Source organism: Sceloporus occidentalis, unplaced genomic scaffold, assembly GCF_023333645.1.
Source record: "Sceloporus occidentalis isolate IW3139 unplaced genomic scaffold, rSceOcc1.0.p SCAF_40, whole genome shotgun sequence".
Taxonomy (NCBI): Eukaryota; Metazoa; Chordata; class Lepidosauria; order Squamata; family Phrynosomatidae; genus Sceloporus; species Sceloporus occidentalis.
Genome location: NW_028317020.1, coordinates 2,026,241 through 2,044,864, shown reverse-complemented (window position 1 = coordinate 2,044,864; position 18,624 = coordinate 2,026,241). Strand labels below are relative to the sequence as shown.

The 18,624-nt window shown below is 39.9% G+C and overlaps 1 protein-coding gene across 2 annotated transcripts; it reads right to left on the bottom strand.

Moving 5' to 3' along the window:
- Positions 1 to 3,070: 3,070 nt before the first annotated feature.
- Positions 3,071 to 18,624, bottom strand: LOC149290200 (ankyrin repeat domain-containing protein 13A-like). Of its 2 annotated transcripts, none has more exons than XM_089489577.1 (15): positions 18,529 to 18,624; positions 14,828 to 14,960; positions 13,669 to 13,793; positions 12,875 to 12,920; positions 11,657 to 11,800; positions 10,431 to 10,620; positions 9,875 to 9,941; positions 9,661 to 9,742; positions 9,211 to 9,272; positions 8,988 to 9,118; positions 7,940 to 8,097; positions 7,064 to 7,180; positions 4,442 to 4,602; positions 3,768 to 3,835; positions 3,071 to 3,266 (listed from the first exon to the last, which is right to left on the bottom strand). In XM_089489577.1, exons 1-15 carry the CDS (start codon positions 18,622 to 18,624, stop codon positions 3,071 to 3,073), a joined length of 1,776 nt encoding a protein of 591 aa, XP_089345703.1. The 2 variants fall into 2 exon arrangements, with proteins under 2 accessions (XP_089345703.1, XP_089345704.1); XM_089489578.1 differs by having other exon boundaries at positions 4,442 to 4,593; positions 7,046 to 7,180; positions 18,529 to 18,588.

The window sequence follows — 18,624 nt, the reverse complement described above, 5'->3', positions numbered from 1 at the left end:
CCTGCAGACTCTGGCCTGTGACCTCAGGGATCCCGACAGAAGGACCAGATTAGACAGTCTATGAACACGAAAATCTGAGGATCGCTCCAATTATCTGCCATCTTGCCTTGAGATTTTATGAAGTAGACAAGCGGAAGAATGTATTTGGTATAACTAAAAAATTGAAAAGTACAGTTAAGCCATGCCCCTGCTAATTAACACATATTGGAGTTCATATAGTATGTACTGAAACTGCATAAATTAACGCATTAATGGAGCATCTGTGGAGCTTTTACTTATTGATGAATGGCTCTATTATACAGGACGCGTTTGTATTTCAAGTATTGGACACCTTATGATGCAGTTCAAGATTATTGCATTACGCATCAACGCCTTAACACCTTCTATTCTGCAACATATGGTAAAAGGTATTATTCTGGGTAACAGTTATGGACAGCATTTTTTTCTCTTTATATTTGTGTTTAGGAAACAGTAGAGTTAGTATAAATAGTATAGCTCTCAAGTGTTTCCTGTTATTTATTTGAATCATATTATAAATGCAGTCTACCACATTAAATGTGTTAAGAAAAAAGGTTGTTTCTTGGTATGTTTTTTTTTTTTTGTCCATTTTCCAAGCTCTCCATAGCCTCTCTATTACTGCATGAGAGTCAGCACATGCCTTCATTACTTACCGAAGTATACCTCCTGCACGTGACGAGCAGCACTCCTAATGAAGTCAGTGTGAGTAGTGGCAGCTATGTATACCAGCAAAAAAAAAACAAACGATGTTTAGAGACCATACTTGCTGTTTCTTGAGCAAAGGCGACAATTTCTAATTCTGAGTTACCAGGGGAGTCTTTTTTCCCCATTAAGCAATACAGGCTCCAAATTCTTATGCACCCAAAACACATTGGAGTCCGTGCACAATGGGCTCCAATAGCATTTAATATGAAAATAGGGCTGAAGTGGACTTCAAGCGTGACATTAATTTGCCTATAAAAGGTATAAACATTAATCTGAGGTGCAAAGCTTTATAGCAGGGACTTAATTTTGCCTTGGGAAATAGATCTGTCAGTACAATCTAATCACCAAAAATATACAAGATAGGGGTGTGTGCAAAAAGCATGAGACTTACATATTCAGATTCCTGGGTTACTGCTCAATAATAATGACCAATCAGTACAAGAAACAGCAAGAATTAAGTTGAATACCATTTAAAAAACACCTAAAGGCATTAATATTGGGGATTCAGTCACAAAATAAGGGAACTTTGATGTAGTGGCAGGCTAGCAATACATGGCTATATAGTGTAACAATCTCAATATTAACAACCTAGGCTTTTTTTTTTTTTTTTAACCTGCTGTTTTGTGCTCTTTTTACTTACCGTGCAAAACATGGAATATCAGTGTTGAGTGCAGGCAAAATAAGATTATTGCAATCTAGCCATACACCATGTAAAAAAATGACGATATTGGAAAAAGGTATATTAAAACATTTTTGTACAGTCTATTTTATTCAGACACTGTGCACTCCATATACAACAGAACAGAAGCCATGGACAAGGTGAATTCCATACGTACCATAGCTTACAGCAACACTTATCGCCTTACAAATACACATCCCTGCCTGCGACCGAGTCAACGGTCATCACTAGCAGAGCTTTTACCGAAGTAAATCAGCAGTGACCCATTTGCATATATAGATTATAATAATTTGCTAGTTATAGTACATCAATGGCATTAATTTAACAAAGCAGAAAATATAATACAATACAGCCTGACAAAATGCCATGATGTACAAAAATACGAGGGTTTCTTTAAACCGTCTTTTTACATTTCTGCTTAAATTTGCATTAACTAAAAGGGATTTTAGGTGAACTGAGTCTTGCAAAAATGTTACTAACCTCCCTGTTAAAAACGTGAACCCATGCTTAAAAAAGCCAAAATGTATTCTATAGATATTCCCTTTAAGGAGTGCAGTCCTTATTACTTCGCTGTACATCAAAGCCCTGGTGAAAAGGATCTGTAGCACCAAAACAGTTATAATTTATAACTGTGAAAACCCCCCCAATCTATATTATATGGTAGGAGAATTCAGCATTTGCCAAAGGCCGGGTTAAAAACTCTCAAGACACTATTTCAGAGGAAAAAAAATGAATAATGTCAATTTTGCTGAAGCGGTGCTCCTTAAAGATGAATAGTTCTAGAAGAATGCCTATTTACCTGTAGGATGCAAGCTATTGATGAAACGGACCCATTATGAATCTCCCTGATACCTCCTAAACCTGTAGCCTATTTAAATCCCGGTATTTTAAAAAGTTAGAATTACATACATAGTTTTCATTTTTTCTACTTTGTGGGCTTAAATAAATAAATAAGTGACCACTTACTGTACACTAATAAATAAGCCAAAGAAAAATAACTTCCAAGTTTAATCACATGTTTACACAGAAATGGCACTTGTCTTTCTAGATATAAAAAAAAGAATAGTGTGTATAATTATATATATATATATATATATATATATATATATGTATTCATAATTAACTGTACACCTATTCAATTCTGCACTAAAAGCTTGAGAAATTAGGTCTGAAACCCATTAAGTGATCCATCACCCATGGCTTTGGAAATATCTCCTGACGCTTGTATGAAGTATAGAGGTACTTCAGTTGATTTCTACTGGGTGAATTTACTGATGTGCATGTGACACACTACAGTTTTATGGATTTTTATGTACTTTTATAGTAATAAAATAAAAAAAAATAAAAAAACATTCTGGATATACATCTCAGCTCCATCAGTTATAAAGGAAATCTCGCTGCTAAGAGGAGCAGACAGAAGACGTTTAATGTCACTAACCAGGAAAGAAAAAAAAGGTTTCAAAAGCAAAAAAATGCAAATCAAATGACATTATACAAAATAAATAAATAAAAATCATAATAAGCAAGTGTATCAAAAAGTATCTCAGTTCTTTGGTAGATACAGAGTCTGTAGAGTGATCTCTCGGCTGCTGGTTTTTTGAAGAATGAGGGCCAGACCCGTATCATTGGAGGTTTCTTGGGAGTATTTTGCTCATTTAGCAACGTGGCCTACTTTTCCATCAGAGACAGCTGTAAGATCTCCTGTAGCTGGGCGTCCTCTTCCTGACGCCGCTTCTCCTGTTCTTCTAGTTCCTTGGCAGACAATTCCATGGCAAACTGCAAGTCCTTGTCAAAGCTCGGAGAATGGCTACTGGGATTGGAATAAGCACTTTGGGAGTTGGCAAGAAGACTCTCCTGCACGGCTCTTTAACAAAATAAGAATGATTGAAAACGTCTGGCAGCGGACTCGAGGAGGGCTAATTGCTAACAAAGATGTCGGTCTAGTGCAATTATTATTGTTTCTCTAATTATGTTGAACATTCATAAATACATGCATGCAGCACACTATAGATTCTTCAGAAATCATTACATATCTAGAGTTGACAGGAGTTTCAGCTCCTTGACTATACATTACGAAGGCCCTACCCCAGTGGCCAGAAACCTATAGTTTCCTTCTTACAGAGTTCGGCCGGTTATAACGTGTAGTGAAGCCGGGAAGTTGAGTGTTCATCTCACCCGCAAACTCACAGTTTAGTGAAAATACCACCATTATAAAATGACAAGTCTTTTATAATACATACTATCCTTTATTTATATAGCACCAACAAGTTTACACAGCGCTTCTGACAACTAGAATTATTAAGTAAAGGGCGCCCCAGCTCGTAAGCATTAATTCTATATATTAAATAAAGAATAAAAAACGTACCTTTCATACTGTGTGTCAAACACCTGAGCAGAAGAGAGACTTCCATTTGAATTACTTTGAGACATGGACTAAAGGAAAGCAAGAACAAAAAAAGTCAATGCATCAGTGACCAATGAAAACATGATGGGTGAAGATTTGGATCTGTTGGCTATTTGTCTATTGGCTTCCTTAACACCCTATGAGCGTTTGCTTTGGCCATGAAAGAGTGGAAACGATGGAGAAAACAACTATAAATGGCGTGTACAGAATAGAACAGACAACTTTACAGCAGGCACAGTTTATATTAAATATTAACTGCCCTTCAGCACACTGAACACAGGGCCCTAAGCTATATGCAAGTGAGCAAAACCAACGTGACGTGTACATGACTATATTGTATTTAGACAAACCAATACCTCCCAACATCTCGGTTTTCGCAGGACAGTCCTGATTTTAAAAAGGTACTGCCCTGTATAGTTGCCTGGGTAGGAGCATGCACCATTTGGGGGATTCTCTGATCTCTCCTAATTTGGCAACTGAAATGTTGGGGGATACGCAGAAAGCTAGCATTAACATTGGGTGTAAATATAATAAAGTCAGAAGTTCAGGGATATATCGAAACGATTCAACAAGGATTGTACACAGTAAGTCCCTGCACGATACAGGCGTAAGGGTTTGTATTAATGTATGCTCACCTGATTCCCACTGCATTCCAATAAACTCTGCTGGATGGCAAACTGCATGATCTCTTCATCTTCGTCACGAATGTGCATGCTCCTTCCGTTTTCCTGAATATGATAGGACGGGGGGATTTCAAAGACTGACTGGTCCACTTCAAATTTAGGAACTGGAGAGGCTAGAGACACAAGAATACATTCAGAAAGGCTCCTTTCTGGCACGAAAACTCAACTAGTCCTTCACAGGAATACACGTGACGATGCTTTAGGCCACAAGAAGAGAACTGCTACCTTCTCCATTCCTCAGAGACTGAGAGGAATACGTAACATAAAGAAGCAGAACGGCACATTGCTGCTTTAGAGAGAAACGCCAGTAGTTTTGGGACAGGGATAAAATGAGACATTTAACTTAATAGACCTAAATTACTATGGATTTTATGAATTATTAGTTTTGCTCCCACTTGGGACTTTCAATTTTGAATTAAATTTTTTTGTAATTGCACCATTATAGTTTGTCGTTTACATGCACAATATTACAAAGAACAGGTAAGCCTACTTTGTTACTCTTGCCTCCATTACTGTATATTTGTAAAATACAGTATTTGCTCAATTATAAGATGACCCTGATTATAAAACGACCCCCCAGTAAACCAGTAAATGTTAATTCATCTAAACTATTTTTTTTTTTAAATAAAAGCTATGATTGAGAAAAATATTTTTGTTTGATTTCCTTATATTTTCCAACCTGCCCCCCAGTTATGCACATCTGCCCCTGAAATGCCTTATACCCCCTATATGCCACTGTGCCCCATGATATGCCTTTTAACCCTCTAAATGCCACTGTGCCCCATGATATGCCTTTTAACCATATATGCCACTGTGCCCCATGATATGCCTTTTGACCCCCTATGTGCCACTCTGCCTCCAGAAATCCCTTATACCCCTATATGCCACTCTGGCATTTAGAGGGTTAAAAGGCATATTATGGGGAAGAGTGGCATATAGGGAGGTTTAAGGCATTCAGGAGGCAGAGTGGTGTATAGAGGGTTAAAAGGGCATTTCTGGAGGCAGAGTGGCATTAAGGGGGTTAAAAGGCATTTCACAGAGCACTCTGCCTACAGAAATGCCTTATGCCCCCATTTAACACTCCCCCGGCCTCCCCCCCAAAACTTACCGGTGCTTCTGACTTCCCTGTCATGTAGCCGGAGCAGCATGAAGATCCCACGCACTTACGCTGCAGCCGGAAGGAGGCGTTGCTAGCAGCGGGGGTTGTCTGCGTCCCTCGCGCAGACCTTCCCCGACTGTCAGAGATCAGAGTTCCCCGCAGAGTTCCCCACATCTACACGCTGCCCCAGCTACACACCGGGGACTCAGAAGTACCGGTAAGTGGGGCGGGGGGAGACAGGAAGATCCAGGTCCCCTGCAGCTGCGGGGGATCTGAATCTTAGTCGTCTCATAGTCAGACCTATTGAAGGTCTGATTATAAGACGACCCCGATTATAAGACGAGGGGTCTTTTTCAGAGCATTTGCTCTGAAAAAAACCTCGTCTTATAATCGAGCAAATACGGTATTCCCTACTATATCATATACCTCTGCTTATTGTTTCCATAAGAGAAATGGTTTAGTGCACCTCCTACTGGGAAGTGCTGGAATGTCATGAGAAAACTTTTTTTTGGTATCGGCTCATAATAATAATGTTTTGCTAAGCTTACAGTGAAGGGCTTTTCACCCACATGGCTCGGTTCAGGAACGAATACGAAAGAAGTGCCCACAAAAAAGTTCAAGAACACCGTACCACCAGAATTATATGCCAAGAAAAAGTATACCCGTACAAAAAATGTTAAAAATATATTGGCACTGTGGCAAAAACCAGAAAAGCACTTACCGTGTTGGCCAGATTATAAACTGCCCCCCTAATTTAAGGCTTTCAAGTGGGGGTGCAGCCTATAATGGGGTTTAGCGAAGGGATGGGCAATGTGTATCGCCCGACACTCAGGACACCAGGTAATCTGGGGATCCATTGATAAGTCTGGGGAGGGGGGCATCTATAAGTAAGGTGCATTACAAATTAAGGGGGGGACCTTAAGATAGCTTGTATATAACATATGCTGACTAAGCTGCATAATAGATACCAAAAATGTTACAATACATGTATTTCTGTTCATTAGATAAAATACTGTTTACCATTCCACTGTGTATTTTTTCTTTAACCCCTTAAGGACAATGGGCGGTCCTTAAACCCACTGAAAACAATGCTTACGGGCTTTGTCATTAAGGGGTTAAGAATACATTTTTCTTTAGCACCAAACTTTAAGGGTGCGGCCTATAATCAGACTAATAATGTATATTTAGTTGCAAAATTTGTGGCAGAAAAGCAGCCAGTGCAATTGAGATCCCTGTTTCAGTGTAATAGCCTTTGCAAAGGATAACCTTCAGGACTGAACCAAGCGACATCCTGGCCATAACACAAATTAAAAATAAATAAATAAATCAAACAAAACAAATTGGAAAACTTCCTCCAAAGCAAAAACAAAACAAAGTTTAAAAAAGTATAATCAAGTATTGTAGTTGAAACTATATAAGATCAATACTGATCACATATGGATAAACAATTCAGCGACTTGTTGGCGACACATTACCTTCATCTTGAGACCCTTTCGGAGTGGAAGGGGTGCTTGCTCTCTCCTCCCCCGTCATACACGCGTTCACATTACCAAATGTGATTCTCGCATTCAGCACGTGAAACAATGGGATTTCTGCAGAAGAGAAGAGCATTGGTTAAACATCATGCTCTGGATCAACATTTGGTTTTAATATAGCTAAGAGCACTTACGCAGTACTGCGAGTGGCAACCATCAGCTCACTCACCAGATTCAGAGCAACGCGTGATTCCCTGGTCTCTGCAACCACATCATTTATCTACTTTACTTCGTATACAAACACCATTGGCATTTGTCACTAACGGATATTATGAAATATTGAAAAGCTCATTTTATTTGTTGTCTACGTATAGACTATGCTACAGAGTTAGATTTTCACGCACTGTCCACACTGTTTAACCTAATGAGAAAGAATATACATAGAACTACTGAGACTTAAGACGGCTTCGTTGTACTTGCTATCCATATCTAACAGGCCTCCTCCTGCTGTCTTATCATATTATACAAAACTTACATTCTCACAAAAAAAAAAAAAAAAAGACTTTGTGATTAATTATTTAGATGAAAAGCTACATCAATACATATCCATCTATGAATAATATATATATATATATATTATTTTACACAGATTTCATAAAATGATAGCAAATACTGTAGACAACAATGAAACAACCGAATAATTTTTTTCCTTGTCCATTACACGGTAGCATGTGCTAAAGGAGCTACCGGAAATTACATGGAAAACAGGGAAAGTGGTGGTGTGACAGTATCTACGCTTTTTACTAAAGCGATTACTATATATTATAGTCTGTGGATACTTTGTTGTGTGATGTAAATGTTTAAGAACAGATGTACCTATCTTCACAGGAAACCCCGGTGGGAACTGGAGTGTTATGAAGTCTCGAAGATGTGCAAAGTGAGAACTTGTTCTGGCCATCAGGTCGATGATGGGAGTGACTTGTTCTACCAAGGATAGGGGAAAGTCTTCACACATCCATAATGTAGCTTTAAACCTGAAGAAAAAAATACAATGCTTTATACGATAATGTAAGTATGCTTTTAGCCAATTTTGTTTTTTTATCTATGGACCTGGAGGCTGCTATTGTTGCCAGTCATGTGATCTCCCTACTCAATCACCACACTGAGTTGACACTTTATGGCAACGCTATGATGTCTGTTCCTACATAAATCTTTCATTAGTCAGAGCATCTTCCTTGGTGGTTAAGACGGAGGCATTTTGCAGTTGACCACAGGCCGTACGATAAGGACTCAGGTTGTTTGTCTAGTACACTGGGCTAAGATAACAGATCTAGAACACATACAAAGTGCTAATATGCAGCTGCCTAAAACATGCAAATGCTAGAACTATATATTTTAATCTTATACTAGTAATAAAAAAAATTGTAGGAGTTTCTAGTTACAGAAGAGAGATGTGACCATTGCCAGAAGGCGGTCATTGGAGTTGTAAATCCACGCTTGCTCTAGTCTTTCATAACTTGTTTTTATTTTCTGTAATACTTTTTGTGAATGGAGACACTATTACAGTTGTTCCTGTGATCCTGACAGTGACTTGATGAAATAACACATTAAACGTCCTGTGGACAAGTTACATTACGGCAGTGTTTGCATTTTGGGTAACGTTACACTTGGATACAGAAGGATATGTTTCTGAGCGATCCTGGGAAGTTTAGGATATTTAGTGCTGTAATTGGTAGCTGTTTTCTCTCTGATAAAATTATATAAATTTATTATATAAAAACTCCCAAATATCTATAGGTGACGTGAGGACCAATGAAGTTTGCAGCATATTAACTTGATCCCTTGCTATGCAAATACAGAATTCTATAGATTAAGTATGTCCCCTGAATACACGCAATAACCATTCACCACAAAACGTACTCACTTTTGAGTCCTGATGGTCAGTTCCTTAGGACGCCCAATATCCCTGTTTTTAAGCTCAAAATCTGGGTTAAAGTATTCTTGGGGAGTGATGGCGGTAGGATTGTTGGCCGTAGCAAACTCCGTGGTGAGGTCCTAATAGAAACAAAAGTTTTATAATGCAGCGTGTATCTCAGTGACCTCAGGCAATGGGTATATAGCGATGCCAGCGCAATACTTAAACTTACTCCCTGGGCGCCAAACTGGTGTTCCACTGTTCCCAGCAAGGACTCCAAAAAGTTTCTGTCGGCTAGTGAAACACAACAAAGGGAGCAAGTCATATCATGGATCTTAATTATATACCAGCTCTGACTCAAAACGCAACAGCAGGCATAGTCTTTATGAACCAAAATCTTATACAGAACTATTGGTGCTTAAGGAGTTAAAAGTGAACTGTACATGGTAACCGGAGACAGAAGGGATTCCATATTCACAAAGCTAAAAGAATCCTTTTTCAAGTAAGTGATCTGACCGAATAAAAGTATTAAAATCAATAATCCATGCACAGCTAGTAATATCTACATCAATCCATATCGGATTTATTGTCAATGTCAGCAGACTGTAAGAGATATGTAAGCATGCAAAGTAGAGTCATCTGAGTAGTGGAATGCATATAGTATAACTAGGTAATGGTTTACCTTTGTATCGCGACTTTTCGTCTTCTGTTAAATGCTCGGTTCGTGTTTTTGTCACAACATTGACATTGTTCGCAGTATACACCTTTTTTGAAATAAAAGGCAACATATGAAACAAAAAACACACAAACCTTGTGTAATCTCCTATTACAATTGGATAATATGAACAAAAACAAATGGCATATGTTTTTCTCAGAGTGACTTGCCGCTATCTTACCTTTGCTTCGTATCCATTTACGGCTTCTGCTTTATCCGTCCTCCAGCCCCAGAAACCGGCCTTTGTCCTGAAAAAATACAGCTGCCCATTAAGATGGATGTTTTTAAGTCTGAGTGCCGTAGAGTATATCTAAAGGATGCTGTCTGCCCTTATGGAACAGAGTCCATTCCTTCAACAGGACCACACACACACAACTCCCATCCAGAAATAAAGCACGGCCCCAGAGACCGGTCCCCGGTACGCATTACTTACATGGAACAGCTAGGCATGAGTGACTCGTTTTTGAAGACAGGCATTTTCATTTTGTTACACAGTGCAAGTTTTTTTTTTATGCATAAAATAAATTTCAGCTTTTTGGAAAAATATTCAATAATATGAAAGCGGTCTCTCTCTCTCTCTCTCTCTCTCTCAGAGACACACACTTTTGGAGTTTAACGGGTATGGAAGCTAATATCCAATTTACTGGCACCTTGATAAACCGCAATAGGAAGTGGAGGGTAAACCAATTACAGGAGAGAGGAATTTCTATCACGAGGCCCGCTCAGTAAAAGCTTACCTTTCAAAAGCAATGGTTGCTGTATCAAGGGAGGTGTTAATGATGGGGGAGGTGAGGCGTTTGCTCACTTCCCTTTCTGCCGGTTGCATCGAATCTAAAGTGATGCCCTCAATTTCCTGCGAGATGTCAAATCGCTCCTTTGTGACAGTCTTGTCATCGTGGTTAATCTCCATCAGCTCTGCCCAGTTATCTGCGGAGACAGAAGAAATACTAAGCATGTTATACCCAATGGGGAAATTTGATTCCTCACAACGCTCATAATAGGTAAGGAAAGTGAATTAAAAAGCCCAAGCTCTGGAAATCATGCACAGTGGAGTAGGGAAGAATACGAACTCCGGCTTCCTTCTGGCTTATGGTTCCTCCAAGAATTGTATGCAGGGGAGGGGTAGGAGGGTTAAAATCACTGTTTTCAAAGACCAAACTTTTTAAAGAGACATTAACACTGTAATAGAAACAAGACTTCCGGTGTTAACACGAGTTGTATACAGAAGCACACTTAAGCACCGAAAAGAAGGGTTTTATTTCATATTCCATTAAGTGCTTTTTATCTGCAGATCACTATTGTTAAGGTTTTGTCAACATGCCGAACACAGTACTGGATTCTTTATGGAAATGCTAATTAAGTTAAAGTGTATTATATCTTTTATGATGAAAACTGAGTCCAACAAGGCAGTATGAGAACTAATGTTTGTCTAATCGATTAGTCCTAAAAATATACAAAAAGCCAATATACTGTTGCTGAAACAGGAATACACCATTGTTAAAGGGACACTCCAACGACACAGGAGCACCCAAACAAAAAATGCATATGAAAGCATTTTGCAAAATACGTTCCCATGCATTGTGGAAAGAGAGCAAAAGCCGAAACAGCCAAGCAGTGGTGGGAAAGCGTCCCCACTGAAATCAACTGGATAGCTTTCCCACCCCCCGTGTATTTATAAACGTGGTACCTCTCAGCTATCATATGCATTAAATATCAAACAAGGACAGGAGTGTCCCTTTAAAGGAGTTTTTAAATTATATCAGTATTACATCTCAAGTTAACAGTTGTCCCAATCTAGTTTCCTCAGAAAGTGATCGGAAAGCTTGGATTTTATGATATCGAGTCCTGTTTACAAAATCTAGAAGCTCACACATTCAGAATAATTTATCGGATCCCTTGTAAGGTGATTGAATAGAAAGAATCTACACTTGTAAGTCTGCGTTCAACCAACCCTCCAACTTACCTTCTTCTTTAAATATAAAACTATGCTTCCCTCGGATCCAGCTCATGTTCTCAAACCCCAACAACGTAGCATCCACCCGAAGCTTGGCGCCACTCTTCCATATCCGACAAACATCACTGGGACATACCCTGGACAGCAGCGGAACTAAGAAGAAATACAATATGTGGGGAATTTAATGTTAAAAAGCATTTATTTGGATAATAAAAGCTTGAATTTTACATATCTGTAACGTTTTATAGTGATAAAATAAAGATAAATTAATATTAGGGAAACAGTCCCTTATAAATATATGTTACCTAATTCACAAACACATACTAACATGCACTCCCTGAAAGTCTATATATCCATATAAACTTACACCCTGCTGAGCGATATTTTATATATGTTATGAATCAGTTAGCCACAATATTCGGGACAAAAAAAATCCCAAAACAAAGTATAGTATTAGAGGTGCGGCATACGAAGGGGATTAAAGTCTTCAAAAATAATTATCTGTAGACAGGTCATGGAGGGCACTGGTTATGCCACTTTCCAGACCACTAGTATAAGGGGTAACTATATTCCAAAGGAGGAAGAATGTTAGAAGAAGAAATCATCATCTAAAAGGTAGAAGGTCAAAGGCATACACGCAACGTAAGGAAGTTTTACTTCACCGAGAGGGTGGCACGTAAGTGAAAGTCTTCCAAGTGAAGTTTAAGGTTGATATAGGGAGGAAATTTAAACATCCATGGGAAGAACATAACGTTTGATGTTCCCACAGTAAAGAAAATAAGTGGAAAGACTAGATGGTTCTTACTTGCCATCAAATTATATGTTTTATTATAATATATATATATATATAAAAAAAAAATTCTCAGACAACTTTAAAAATCATTAATAGTCTACTGAAAAAAAAAAATGAGGAGCTAATTAGCAGATTATTGATGACCACTGAGCACCTACACTGCTTTTATACCTTTTACATGGAGCTCAAAGTGTAGTGGAGGAAACCCCTTGACCTGCAGGCTGATTATGAGAAGATTGCTAGGGTTGTTAAATGTAAATTGAAAGCTTAACCTAATCATACACAGTCATTAAGTCGCACATTTCCCCCTATTTTGTCCAAAATCAGAGTTGTCAGAAAATAATGCAGTTGATAGAAAGAACTATTCCTAGTTCATTCGGACGATTCCACCTTCGCCAAGTAAACAAACTGAATGGAAATTATTATACGCTTACCCCAGCTAGTAAACTCCCACTTCATTTCCACATAAAAATCCGAAGCCTGTGGTTAAAGAAAGAAAGAACATAAACATGCTTAATGTTTTGGCTAAAAGGACTCCCAAAAATGTTTTGGCATTCAATAGTCGCTAATCCTGCATTTCGTTATAAAGGTGTTGTGTCCAGCAAATTAAGTTAAACGGCAGCTTCCAATATGACCTTGAGAAATGTAATGCAGTCATTCCAATCAATATGGAGGTTAACTTTCATAAGCTTTTAAGATCTCGAATGCCCATAACGCATATAAAATATGTTTCTTATATGGTGCTATTTATGTGATAGAAATCATCTTCCTGTCTACTGCAGTGATTGCCGACATGTTAACCAGTCATCACAGGGTTTATATCTTGCCACCATTAACGCAAAATTGGTATAAGCTTTGTGGAAGGCCAGCTTAAGACAGTGTAAGCTACGTAAAGGCAGGATAACCAATAACATCAAAGACTATATTGTGTCTCTGCTCATTGAACCTCAGCATTCATAGAAGCTTGTTTGCTCATTTGATACCACCAGAAAATATTAAGGCTTCCCCTTCAGGTAAAAATTGGTTCACATAAAGCATGAAATGGGCAAAGTCATTACCAATGATGAACACTTTGGGAACATGCCCACTGTGGCCATCAAAACACCAATACTTGGTAAAATCAAGTACATAAATGTGAATTATCCCTAAAAGCTCTGGTGTATACTTTCTAAACCCATGTGTTGGGGACCATCCTGGATGAGAGGACAGGGTGGGTATAAAAAGTTACCTCTAGCGTTTTCGTAAGCAGCTCAGGGACTCCTCCAAGAGCTGTAGATGCTTTATAGAACTCTCGGTACTGCAGGACCATCTGGACCATTTCTGGATCTCCTGTGCTTACAGCCTCATGCAAAACTGGGAAACATAATAGAATGATGTGATAATTACTATCTATATGCCTATATATCTATATGCATATATATACACACGCACTATGGACAAAAGTATTATGACACACCTCTTAATTATTGAATTCAGGTGTTTCAGTGATGAACCCTGCTTCTCTGAAGTGCGAGTCTGGGTTTGGCCAGAAGAACGTTACCTGCCTGACTGCATTGTGCCAGCTGTAAGCTTGATGGAGAAGGGATGACGGTATGAGGCTGTTTTTCAGGGATTAGGCTAGGCTCCTGACTTCCAGTGAAGGTAAATCATTATGCTTCAGCATACCACAACATTTTGGTCAAAGGTATGCGCTTCCAACTTTGTGGGAACAGCTTGGGGAAGACCCTGTTCTATTCTAGCATCACTGTGCCCCAGTGCACAAAGCAAGGTCCGTAAAGAAGTGGAACGGAGATTGCGAACCAGGCGTTCAACATCAGTGTCTGACCTCAAAAATGCTCTACTGGATGAATGGGCCAGAATTCCCACAGAAACACTTCAAAGCCTTCCCAGAAGGGTGAAAGCTGTTATAGCTGCAAAGGGGGGGCCCAACTTCATATTAATGTCCATGTTTTTATGATGCAATTTCATAAATGTCCCTGTTGGTGTAATGGTCAGGTGTCCCAATACTTTTGTCCATATAGTGTATGTACACACACAAGAAAAGAAAATGGTGCTGCACCAGGAAAGTAATTTACTTCATACATGTCTGCGTTGTGAGGGTCAACCAGTGATCCCAAAAATCTTTCATACAAAGTGTGAAAGATGTGTATTTAAAATGTGGTTTAGAAGACAGAGGAGGAAGCAGGGTAAAGCTTTCAGAAGCAGGTTTATCGGTTTCTATAAGACTCCAAACGACTCCAAAGCCTTTTTAAAGTGGACAACATGTACAATAAACGTAGAAACAACCTTGATTACAAAGATTACAAAGATTACAGCCAATTCAAAAGATTACAATCACAAAAGAAACTCACTCAAGTGCAAACATACAGTATGTGCTTCAAGCTTACCTGTCCATCCATCGCGGTTCTCTTTAGTGACATCCGCCTTGCGCCTCAGGAGGACTCGGACCGACTCCAAATTCCCTAAGGAGACCGCGAGGTGCAGGGGCGTTCTGCCTCGTGGATCCAGCTGTTCTATATCCTGCGTGACACAGTAACAGGGACGACATGCTGAACCTTACACATTTAAAACGTCTGTGGAGTTACAGTTCTCTTAAAACATATCAACCACTATTCTTTTAATTATCGCCCAGTTCATTTAACATCTGGATATTTCATGTAAGTGAAAAATGACATTATCCCTCCTCGATCCACAAAGTATTAGAATGTACTTTACATTAGTCTGAAAGAAGCAACGTTCTCCCTGCCATTCACTGAATAAAAAGCAAGATTTGTAATAACGCCAAGACTGCGGGGTAGATCTCCCGTTAAATCTCGCCAAAGCGGTGATGATTTTTTAATCCTACGTAATTAGACGTTTTAGGAGACTAAGGGGATTACAAAGCATGGCTAGAAAACAAACACAATTAACGTTGTGTGTACAAGGACGAGCAACACCAAACAGGGGTGACAATCGCTACTGCGATCATTTTGCACAAACATTGGCACGGTGAATAAAAGGCGGTACGGTGAATATCATTATTAGAGAATATTTCAAGATAAACAAATACACACACAACTGATATGGCTTACAATAGTTTACCATTCCTCGGGGTTGGTGTATGCATATTTTTATTTATCTTTATTTTTAACACTTAATATTATAATAAAGGGGGATACAATATGTACAGTTATATAATAAGCACATTGTTGCACACAGATTTTGGTTGGGGTATAATAGGCAAGAATACATAAGGAAAGAAGGCCCCTGTCCCACAGAGTTTACAGTCTAACTACATTAATGATAGGATTAGCTGGGTGTTTAATCTCTGAACTATCAACCAAATTACACAAATTAGCAACGTCCTACTGAGTACCCTTAACATAAACGAGAGGTATCCGATTCCTCCAATGATTCCTCAGTTTCATATAATTATCCTCTAATAACAATAAGAAATCGCCAGCTTAAACACCGGGAAGACGAAATGACACAATGTCTGTGTGAAAGCAATTGGTTTTTATTCCCGTCCATGGGCTATAACAGCGAGATCGATACAGGAAACCCTGGCAGTCTCACTGCCTTTCAATAAACACTTAGGGTGCGAAATGCGTCGAGTCGGAGTCCGGTCCTGCCAGGGGTTTCACATACTATGTTTTCGCATTTCATTCTAAAATAAAATATGCAGCGGAATATAAGCCTGACCAAGTTTTTAAATAAAAGTTTGATGTGTCAGTAGTGTTGTATGCTGGCCTTTGGGGTTTATTCATTAAAGGGAGAGTTTTTTTTTTTTCCTTTTTTGAAGCCTCGAAGTTCAGTGTGTCGACGTAAATTAAAAAACAAACAAAAAACAAGGTGGAACAAGAGCCAAAGTGACCACTTAATCAGGACTGGGGTTAATGAGGCGGGCCCTGGCACTTTAAAGCCAGTGGCCGGCTAATGGCATAAGCGCGTCCGACAGCTGGCTACGACAGGCTGCGTGTACATTGTTGCGCATGCGGGGGCATATATACATCCGGTGGCTGGAGCAGCAGATCGGGTGTGTATGGAGAGATGACAAGCAAGTCTCCAATAACATATGTGACCCCCTTCCTTTCCTCCTTGGCCCAAAGGCATGCAGGAGGATCGGATTCTCCTGGCCCTTCTCTTGCAGGGAGATACCATTGGAGTCGTTTCAGGAGATTCGGCTCCAAAGCGGCCAATCCTTAATGATTTTTTATAAAATTCTTAAAATCGACAGAACAAGTGCACCAAAGTCATGTAAAAGGTGCTATTTCAGCCCCAGCACCGTAACAAATGTTCTGCATCGCTGTACAACCGAAAAGGCTGCAGCTAGTGATAGTTCTGTTTTGCTATACATTATAATGGGCCACCCCCAGAGAACTTCTACAGCAGTGAGAGTTTGGTTGCCCCAGATAACATATGGCTAAATCAGTGAGATTTCTTCAAACTCTCCCCTTAACCATTAAATTATACATTACAAAGGGGTAGCTCAGACCTTTACACAGGAGAAAGCTATCAGTGCTGGCCCTTCATAATGAATTGTAAAGTGAGGGCATTAAAACATTCATTTAAGTGAATAGGACATATAGTGGGTAGAGGGCACACACACATATACATACATACACACTCAGTGGCCACTTTATTAGGTACACCTGTTCAATTGCTTGTTAACACAAATAGCTAATCAGCCAATCACATGGCAGCAACTCAATGCTGAAGTTCAAACCGAGCATTAGAATGGGGAAGAAAGGGGATTTAAGTGCCTTTGAACACGGCATGGTTGTCTGTGCCAGACGGGTTGGTCTGAGTATTTCAGGAACTGCTGATCTACTGGGATTTTCACGCACAACCATCTCTAGGGTTTACAGAGAATGGTCCAAAAATATCCAGTGAACAGAAGTTGTATGGACAAAAATGCCTGATGCCAGAGGAGAATGGGCAGACTGGTTCGAGATGACAGAAAGGCAACAGTAACTCAAATAACCACTCATTACCACCAAGGTATGCAGAATACCATCTCTGAACGCACAACACATCAAACCTTGAAGCAGATGGACTACAGCGGCAGAAGACAACAGCGGGCGCCACTCCTGTCAACAGTTCAGGCTGGTGGTGGTGTAACGGTGTCGGGGACATTACATTATATTTATTTATAAAGCGCCGGCAGATTCCGCAGCGCGGTTACAGTCAGAACAATTTCATATACAAAAGCACATACAGTAACAAACTGGTGCAAAGGAGAAGAGGGCCCTGCTCTTGCGAGCTTACAATCTAGTAGTCAGTGGTTGAGGAAGAAGTGAGACAATAGGAGAGGACTGCTTGGATGGGGATGAGTTGATCTGGTTCCAATGATGTGTTGAAGCTGTTGATTGTTCAGATGGGGGACATTTTCTTGGCACACTTTGGGCCCCTTAGTACCAACTGAACAGTGTTTAAAACGCGACAGCCTACCCAAGTATTGTTGTCCATCCCTTTATGACCACAGTGTACCATCTTTTGATGGCTACTTCCAGCAGGATAATGCACCATGTCACAAAGCTCACATCATCTCAAACTGGTTTCTTGAACATGACAATGACTTCACTGAACTCCAATGGCCTCCAGTCACCAGATCTCAATCCAATAGAGCACCTTTGGGATTTGGTTGAACAGGAGATTCGCATCATGGATGTGAAGCCGACATATCTGCAGCAACTGCATGATGCCATCATGTCCATATAGACCAAAATATCGGAGGAATGTTTCCAGCACCTTGTAGGAGTATCAAACAAAGAATGAAGGCAAGAGGGGGTAAAACCCGGTACCAGCAAGGTGTACCTAATAAATTGGCCAGTGAGTGTGTGATATACATTTGCCAGTGCTACTACTAGTTCTTTGTTAAATCAGGAGAACATGGTGGACCCTGACATCTGCACTATGTCAGCTGCTATTACAATGAAGAAAGGGAGCAGCATCGTTAGTAACCTGATACACCCGCTGTCACCGCCGGCAGCAGGGTGAATGCAGGCCAAGAACAGGCAGCTCCCCCATACACACGGAGCTCTAACACAGTCCGCTGAGAGCGGATGCCCGCTTCCTGTCACAAACGAGGAGTGTCTGAGGCTCTTACCTTCCCTTCCAGCTCCCTCTCCAGTGCACGGTAGTCATTATTCCAGACGAGGGCATGCAGGGGGTAGTCGTCCTGGGGCTCCTCTCCGGAGCTCAT

Excerpts from the sequence above, each read along its gene's own strand:
- LOC149290200 (XM_089489577.1), bottom strand. The coding sequence starts at position 18,624 with ATGAGCTCCGGAGAGGAGCCCCAGGACGACTACCCCCTGCATGCCCTC. Across the intron at positions 14,961-18,528 it reads AGAGGGAGCTGGAAGGGAAG|GATATAGAACAGCTGGATCC; the intron begins GTAAGAGCCTCA and ends TGTGTCACGCAG. Across the intron at positions 10,621-11,656 it reads TTTTATATTTAAAGAAGAAG|ATAACTGGGCAGAGCTGATG; the intron begins GTAAGTTGGAGG and ends CTGTCTCCGCAG.